The 9,222-nt window shown below is 40.5% G+C and overlaps 1 protein-coding gene across 1 annotated transcript; it reads left to right on the top strand.

Annotated features, from left to right (window-relative positions):
* The first annotated feature begins 473 nt into the window (after positions 1 to 473).
* On the top strand, positions 474 to 993 carry LOC127226268 (60S ribosomal protein L21-like). Its single transcript, XM_051190173.1, has one exon. It carries the CDS (start codon positions 496 to 498, stop codon positions 976 to 978), a length of 483 nt encoding a protein of 160 aa, XP_051046130.1. The 5' UTR covers positions 474 to 495; the 3' UTR covers positions 979 to 993.
* The last annotated feature ends 8,229 nt before the right edge of the window (positions 994 to 9,222 follow it).

Genomic DNA, 9,222 nt, shown 5'->3' with positions numbered 1-9,222 from the left:
TTCATGGACCTCTTAGAAGTGAGGAAACGTTAGTCCCAGATGAAAGTGAATTCTGACCCATAGAACAAAACCTAAACGTATGAAAAAGATTAAACTGTTTATAAGAGATTTAGCTGCATTTCAGAACAAGGCTAAAAAAACATTTATAGAAATAAAAAAAAATTCAAAACCATACAGTGCATAAGATAAATCTACAATGTCAAGTGTTTAATTTAAAATTATGAGAGTATAAAGAGTAAGGAAAATATGATACATAATGAGGAAAACAGCCAACAATAGAATTAGGCTTAGAAAGTCCACAGACAAGCCAGCACTTTGGAGGCAGAGGCAGGCAGATCTACACAGAGAAACCCTGTCTCAAAAAAAAAAAAAAAAAAAAAAAAAAAAAAGAAGAAGAAGAAGAAGAAGAAGAAGAAGAAGAAGAAAGAATTAGTGTATAGAAATATTAAAACAGGCCTTTTGGCCGCGGCAGCCATCTTCCAGTAACTCGCCAAAATGACAAACACCAAGGGGAAGAGGAGGGGCACTCGCTACATGTTCTCTAGGCCTTTTAGGAAGCATGGGGTTGCTCCTTTGGCCACGTATATGCGAATCTACAAGAAGGGTGACATTGTAGACATCAAGGGAATGGGCACTGTTCAAAAAGGAATGCCCCACAAGTGTTACCATGGCAAGACAGGAAGAGTCTACAATGTCACTCAGCATGCCGTGGGCATCATTGTAAACAAGCAAGTTAAGGGCAAGATTCTTGCCAAGAGGATTAACGTGCGGATTGAGCACATCAAGCACTCTAAGAGCAGAGACAGCTTCCTGAAGCGGGTGAAGGAGAACAACCAGAAGAAAAAGGAAGCCAAGGAGAAGGGCACCTGGGTTCAGCTCAAGCGCCAGCCTGCTCCACCCAGAGAAGCACACTTTGTGAGGACAAACGGGAAGGAGCCTGAGCTGATGGAGCCCATCCCATATGAATTCATGGCCTAATGTACAAAAAGAAATAAAGACCTGGACTGTAAAAAAAAAAAAAAAAAGAAAGAAAGAAAGAAAGAAAAAAGAAATATTAAAACAGATGGGAAAGGGGGGCTCCTTAGGGACGTGGAGGAAGGTAGGGACAGAAGGAGTTGGGAAGAGGGTAAAGGGGAATGGTAGGACACAAGTGATCTGATGGGGAACTGGGAAGGGGGGGTAAATACAGGATAAAGAAGGAGATGGGTAGAATACTAATTAGGATGTCAAAAAAGCTGCAAGGATGTATACTATTGACTAAAAAATTATAATGCAAGTAATTCAGTATATAAACATTCATAAACAGTCCTAATGAACTTTTTCCGTCTGAGCTGGCAGCGCTTCTTTCAAGAGCCAAAGACCACCTGACAAAAACTCCAATACCAGGCATGAGAAGCCCTCTTGTGAGTTGATGTCCTAAGCATAACAGCCTACTGCTGTTACCATTGGTTACCTCCCAGAGGTAGAGAGTAAGTCCCTATTGTCAAGCGCCCAGAGAACCTTGAGTTGACAGAGACCTGAACCCCCTCCCTGAGGACTAACTTTCATTATATCAGAGGCACATGCAAGCTTCTGAATGGAGGCAACCAACAGTCCTGCCCACCAGTGATGCTTGATCCACATCAATGACCAGCATGGCACAATAATACTGTGAGTGCAGTATTGGAGCACATACCTTTCTGGAAAACAACAGCTCTCTAATTGGATTTAAGGTATGCTCAACAAGAGGGATACCATGCCCGGTACTGGAAACCTACCTAACTAATCAGTGCTAGTGAAGGCATGGTTATTAGAGGAGAATCTGGAACCACTAATTGACTAAACCAGCATAATCCCTAGCAACAATCTAAAAACATTTCTTCTCATACCCACAAATGAATATAATCTTCACCCTCATCAAGGGCACTTGATGGAGACTACCATAGAAAAGCACAACCAATCAAAATGCAGAGTTGTGGAGTCCAGTTCCAGTGGCAGCTACATCCATAAAACACTCGAGCATCTTAGACTCAGGGAACATTCTGGAAAGAGGTGGAAAGATTGTAAGATCCAGGGGATCAGGGAGTTTGCTGTGAAATTGTAGCTCCTAGTAACATCTGAAGCTAACACACACAATCTCAGCAACATGATTGTCCAAACATGAGCTGAAGAAAGATGACACGGATGAACATGTCAAGCTGAACAGGGAAAAGTGTGGCAGCCCAGAAGAACCAGCTTCCGGCTGCAGACAGGGCTCAAAGGGAAGCGCAACAGTGTAGCACAAACTAAGACTTTTGTCTGAGGGGGTTAGGAAAAAACACATTCACACCTATTCTGATGGTTTCTCTCTTTATTCTCTTAAGTTGCTCTCATGGTGTTCCTTTGTTACGTTCTCTTTTTTCTGTCCTACCTCTCATTCTAACTTTCTCTTTACTCTTGATGTTTCCCTTCTAACTTTCTCATATGGGAGGCTATCTCTTCTCTCATTGTGTTTCTCCCCTGAAGTTCTTTTCTCTTCATTCTTTGGAGCTTAAATACCCACAAAATCTTTCAGGCATTACATTTGAAGGCCACATTTCACTTCTTAAGTAAATGATAAAAAGCAGAGTCATCCTGACAACTCACATGCAATAAATCTAGATAACTTTGTCAAGAGCGAGGACAGGCTTTCTCTCAGTCAACTCCCTAACTGGTGGGCTGTAACTCTGCAGCTGCAAAGAGAGAATTGTCTTTTTTGTCATCTGCTGTAGAGAGGCAGCCTTGGAAAACTAAACTACAAAGGAGTCTAAGAAAAATAAGGAAATTGTGTGCTATATCCTGTACTTCGAAGTGTATAAACATTTTAAAATAAACTAAACATTTTGTGGAAAGGCCTGACTTTCTCCGACTCAGAGACTGCTTACAGAGAGCCTGATTACCATAAAAAAAAAATCTCTTAGTATCAGCTCAAATAGGCACTTCACAAGAGAAAGCCCTTAAAATCTAAAAATGTATGTAACCCTTGATGATAAAAATAAAAGAGAAAATTTTGTTTTAATTTTTTGTTTTGTTTTTCCAGACAGGGTTTCTCTGTATTGCTTTGGGAGCCTGTCCTGGAACTAGCTTGTAACTCTTTCTTGGGGTTATGAAGTCAGATATTTTTTGAAGCCCTGGCCAGTTAGAGAATCTTTCCCTGTGGTGTATCTGAATAAAAGCCATAAAACTGAGGTTAGGAATTAGCGCAGATAGTTAATCACTGTCCTAGGTTTATCAGCCAGGACTGGCAGAGAGACTGGCACAGCATTTAGGTGGCTTTGCACTTTTTACCTTAGTTCAACAGAGCAGACAGCTTGTTATGTGCCCTTGGACTGCTTTTTTCTGGGAATAGTTTAATCTTTAAAAGCCATTAGTGCCAGACAGTAGTTATGCACGCCTTTAGTCCCAGCACTCAGAAGGCAGAGGCTGGTGGATCTCAGTGAGTTCAAGATCAGCCTGGTCTACAAGAGCTAGTTCCAGGACAGCTTCCAAAGACACAGAGAAACCTTGTCTGGAAAAACAAAAAGCAAAAGCAAAACAAAACAAAACAAAAAACCCTTTAGCAAGGCACCTGGTCTAATCTAAAGCTACTTTGAAATTTCAAATCGGCTAATTGTGCACAGATATCTGGCAACTGGGGAAATACAGCTGTTTTCGTAATGCCAGGCTGAGCTTTGATCCAAGGCAACTCTTAGGAGTGACCTATATCCCCTGACTTAAGTAGCATTACTTTGTATTCATTTTTATTCATCAAAACATTGTTAATATCAATTAGACAATACAGATTAGGGAGGATCCACCTTCTTGACAATCCACAGATAAAAGCGTCCAGTAGACTAGGATGTATTCATGAGATACACACACACTAGATACGGGCAATGGGGGAATTCTCCATAGCTACTAGCGAAAAATTGCCATAGCACGTGTGAAATTACAGACAGAAGCAAAAGATATTCTGGAATGTGTAGCCTCATGGCCTTGCCTTCACAATGTTCTCCCATCAGAGAATTTCTTCCTGGTAGGCTGACACCTTGAATATCAGTTGCCATCTGCTGCTCTTTTCTTTTCCTGTCTTTGTTGTTGTTGTTTTGTTTTGTTTTTGTTTTTTGAGACAGGGTTTCTCTGTGGCTTTTGGAAACTGTCCTGGAACTAACTCTTGTAGACCAGGCTGGTCTCGAACTGACCCATCTGCTGTTCTTATGTCATGGCTTCCAGCAAAAAAGTACAAGAGGCAACTAAGTAAAGCTGAGAGCCAACTTATGTAAGTTGGTTTCTGACCTTTGTATATATGCCATGCCACAATAATACTACCCCTATGCACACAGCATGTACTGGTACACATACACACTATAGATAGATAGATACACATATATATATATACACACATATACACATACGTACATACATACACACATACATACATATAATTAAAAAAGGAAAATTATACTAAAGAGTAAATAAAGTGGAGAGCAGAAGACTCATGCATGACATCAACCTCTGTCTCCACTTTTATACACATACATGTGTACACATACACAAGCATACATCATACACACAATAAAAATAAAATTCTAGATATAATTACTGTACTTGAGATGAAAAATGCATTGCATGAACTAAACAGCAGCTTGGAAACTGAGGAATATTAGTGAACTTGAATAGAGACCATTCAAAATGAAACCTAGAGAGAAAGAGACAGAAAAAACAAAATAAACACAATACTAGAAAAGTGACAATATAACTTTAACAGACTAATGTTCCTGGGGAAGGATGTGAAGGGATAAAATATGTGAATAAATAATGTTTGAAAATTGATGAATCAGTTGAAAAACCTATAGATCAAATAAGCCTAATGAACAGCCAGTATAAAAGTCATAAATGAAAATACACCAAAAAAAAACCCGTAGTGATCAACCGCTTGATGACATTGACATGTTGAGCAGAGTAGGCACATTAATAATGAACTCTGAGTCACCCAGGATCTATCCCTGTCACATTAAGGAAAGTAATCAAAGCACTTCTCCTTGGTGTCATTTAACCAAGAGTGAGCCCAGATTTGAATTCTCTACCATGCTATTCCTGTGTCTTCTGTCCTTCTTTGTCTGTCTGCTGTATAAGTCCAAATGTAACAAGTATGGTTTTTCCGCCTGCCGCCTGGTCTTGTCCCGCCACCGAGCCAGCCCCAAATAACACATAGAGACTCTGTATTTGATATTATACTGTTGGCCCAGTTACTTGTTTCTTATCGGCTAGCTCTGTCTTAAGTATTAACCCATTTCTATGTATTTCCACATGGTCTTACCGAGAGCGGAGGAATGGTGGTTCTGTTCTCTCCAGGCTCTCCATCTTGACTCCTCCTATCTACTTCCTATTTCCTCCTTGTCTCCTAGTCCCTCCTATCTTCATTTCCTATTGGCCAACAGTGCTTTATTCATTAACCAGTATGAGAAACATATATACATAATGACATCTCCCATCATCCAAATCTGTGCCCGCCTGAATGCTGACTTGTCAATCTGTCCTTGCAGCTGTCTATGTGAATGTGTCTGTGTGTACATCTGTCCCTAACAAAGGGCTTTGCTCTCTTATTGAACAGCACAGACATCATCACGTGGGAAAGGAATGAGGGATATTTTATAGAAATCTTTAACAGAATTTTATAAGGGATTAAGCCACTGGCTCCAGCTGACCCAGATAACAAACAGTAATAAAAAAATCATTGATTACTAAGCAACATGCATACACCGCTTTCATCATTTATGGTGGGTATTCATTTATAAGGCCACTTTTAGCCTATTTGCTGTCTCCAGCAAATGATAGAATGACACATATGCTTTGCTTTTAGATCAGAGACATGGAAGGATAGATAAGATTACAGCTATGTATTATCTTCGGTTGTAAACTTGGATTACATGGAAATCCAAGTTAGGTAAGGTTGTTTATTACATTGTTCTCTTGAAAGCAGGTTAAACAAACAGACTGAGTACATAGAAGGAGAGAAGTCTTTAAGTCTTACCTCACCTCAAGGTGTATTTTTCGCTCTAGCTGTGAGTTCCAGAAAATGTTCTAGTCTCTTAGAATGTAAGAGGTATTATTTTTTTTTATCACAATGTATTGTCACAATATGTCCCTGAACAAGACTGACCTATCAATCAGTCTTGGAATTTTCCCTTTGGTCAAAGCCTGCCTGAACTAAAGACATGGTAGCCCTGGAACTTTGCCAACACACAAAGCTTCATGCCCACCCCATTACAGACTTTATAAGACAACTTTTGAAGTCCTGACAGCTGGACTCCAGCAACAGGCTGTAGTCACTGTCACCAGCTTCCCTTTAGATGGTTGTTCAGGGTTGTTTTCTCTGCCTGCTCAGCACTGTGATTGATCTCTTGAATTTTAATCCATGCTTACATCCTTGCACAACCTGCTTTTCACAATCCCTTTGGACAGGATTTTCTAGCTTTGGCTCTCAGCACTTTCTCTTGACACAATTTGACAAGAACCCTTTGTCCAGACCTCTGCACTCATTTCCAACAGACTTTATTACTCACCTTTCCTACTGTTTTTCCTGTGAAAAATTTCCAGAAATGGGTAAAAAAATTCTGACTATGTATCCATATTCTAAATAATGCCTACATCTATTTGACTGCTACGCTGGGTTCATCAAGCTGAAAGCTGAGAATTTCTATTGCACTTGTTTTATAAATTAAAAGGCTGAATTGAAATACAGATTCTCTTACTTCAAGTATGACTTATGAGAACTAATTATGTATGCTTGTTACCCCAGCCAATGTGGAGTAGGAACAAATAGCAACAGGGCATTCTTGGGCAAGGTAAATAAAATATTTTTGGGTGCCTTTTGTGGTTTTTGAATGTTTTCTTCTAGTATTGTCAATAAAAAAATATTTCCATATACTCTGGTTTCTGATCATATTACGCTTTAGTAATACCACTCAGATATACACTAGCTACACACCACACTTACACATTTGTAGAAAGTCCCTGCATTGTGGCCTATGTGACAGCACAGAATGAACCATTGCATTGAGGCATTAATAGTCACAAAGGAAGCTGTCGAAGAAATCCAAGAACAGAATTTTACTCTTTTTTAATTTTGATTTATGTTTTAATTATTTACTTTTTACCTTTTTATTTTATGTCTATGTGAAGGTGTCTGATTACCTGGAACTGGAATTATAGACAGCTGTGAGCTGCCACATGGGTGCTGGGAATTGAACATTCAGTACCCTTTACTGGCTGAGTCATCTCTCCAGCCCCCCAGAATTTTACTCTTATTTGATGAGTGTCACTACCCAGGGTGAGTGAAAAGGACGGGGTGAGAAATGAGCATGAAACTATCTGGCCTTAGCATCAAGGAGTTCACAGTCTAGAGGTGAGAGCAATCGTAAACCAAGTCCATGCATCATGACAAGAGTTTGAAGTGTGTGGGGGGGGGGTGACACTTTAACATTTACGGCAGGAATCAGGTCCCTCTAAAATAAAGAGGGGGTGAGCAGATAGCCTGGAGTTTCAACCAGTCACCAGATGTTGAGTGTTGGCACTCTGTGGTGCTGTAGTTACACCTTTGTGGTTTCTGGCTTAGCAAGCAGATACCTCTTGTGGCTAAAGGAGGCCACAAGCCCTTGAGCAATGATGACACTGCCAGAAAATTTGCATGACTAGGGCATCTCTACCCCTTTACCAGCCAGCCGTTCATGTATGTTCTCTGCATTTCTCAACAGTCTGCTTATACAGCTCATCGGCTTTAGTAATGTTTTAGAATTATACATTTCATTATGCTTTCCTATTCATACTACTACTAATAGATTGGCCTGGACGGATAATGGAAGGGGCGAAAAATGATATCAAAAGGAGAGGGAACCAATGAACTATTGGGTGATAGTTTCATCAGATGGAGGTTTCCAAACCAGGTGTGATAGCCCAAACCTATAATCTCACTAACTGAGAGGTCAAGAAAGGAAGATGCTGAGTGGTGAGTTCAAATTCAGCCTCAGTTATTTAGTGAGTTGCTGCCTCAATAAATAAATAAATAAATAAATAAATAAATAAATAAATAAATATTAATGTGAATGGATCAGAAAGATGGAGGTCAGCTGGGCTACATGAGACCTGTCTCAGTCTTCCATCCTTCCCCTTCCCCCTCCTCACAAACAATCAAACCTCAATGGCCAAGCCATGCCTCATGTCTATCACCCTAGAACTTGGGAAGCTCAGACAACAGAGCTTGAGACAGCCTGGACTCTGTTTCACAGGAAGGACAAAACAGAAGAGAGAAGGAAGAAGAAGGAATATAAAGAAGGTTGAGGGGGGGGGGTTAGCATGGTGAAAAGTGGGAGAAGGTAAGGAGGGGGAGGAAGAGGAGGAAGAGGATGAATAATGAAATTTCCCTGATTCAAACCACAATTACAGATTTCTGTTTCTGGAAAACATACTCTGTGTGGAAATAATTTCTCTGGGGCTTACTAGGTAGTACAAATCCCACAAATAGCATCAGAAGAAAAAGAGAGAGTAACAGTCTTTCACTGAAATGCAAGTGTCCAGAGAAGAGATGTATGCGTTGTTCATTGGTGTGTCTTGAGTGCAATGAATAACGCCGGCAAAAGTAAAGTGCCAGGAAGTATTTGTGAAATGAGAACAAAGTTCAAGGAAGCTGTGCAGAAATGTTCCCTTCCATTCGGGTCACAGCTCCAGGGAGTCTCCTTGATTCTGATGTTGGGAGAAGTTGGGCACATATGTCCCATTATTTGCATATGGGTTTCTGTTTCTGATGATTTTGACAACTCAAAAAACATGAGGGCTGACAAGATAACTCAGGAGTTAGAGGTGCTTCCTGAAAATCCTGGCAAGCCCAGTTCCCTTTCCAGTACTCCTGAGAGAAAAGACCCTCAAAAGTGAGCTTCACAAGTTCTGTCTCCCCGCCCCCTTCCCCTCTCCCTGTCTCCCTCCCTCCCTTTTTACTCTCTCTCCTCTCTCTCACACACACACTACTGCCGCCTCCAACAAAGACCAGCATATTAAAAGAGGAATTTTTGTAAATGTGATCACCAGGCTGTTTTAGACCCACGATGGCCAGTGTTTTTTAGCATGAATGAGCAGAGGGTAGGTATATCACATGTGTCAATGCGTAGGCCCCACTCAGTTGTAAAGTTCTTGCCATTGAAATAAAAAAAAAAAAAAAAATGCTCCCTGGCTGGGTGGTGGTGATGCATG

Source organism: Phodopus roborovskii, unplaced genomic scaffold, assembly GCF_943737965.1.
Source record: "Phodopus roborovskii unplaced genomic scaffold, PHOROB, whole genome shotgun sequence".
Lineage (NCBI taxonomy): Eukaryota > Metazoa > Chordata > Mammalia > Rodentia > Cricetidae > Phodopus > Phodopus roborovskii.
This window is presented reverse-complemented; position numbering and strand designations above follow the sequence as displayed.

What these genes read in the sequence shown, in the direction of transcription:
- LOC127226268 (XM_051190173.1), top strand. Translation starts at nt 496, where the DNA reads ATGACAAACACCAAGGGGAAGAGGAGGGGCACTCGCTACATGTTCTCT.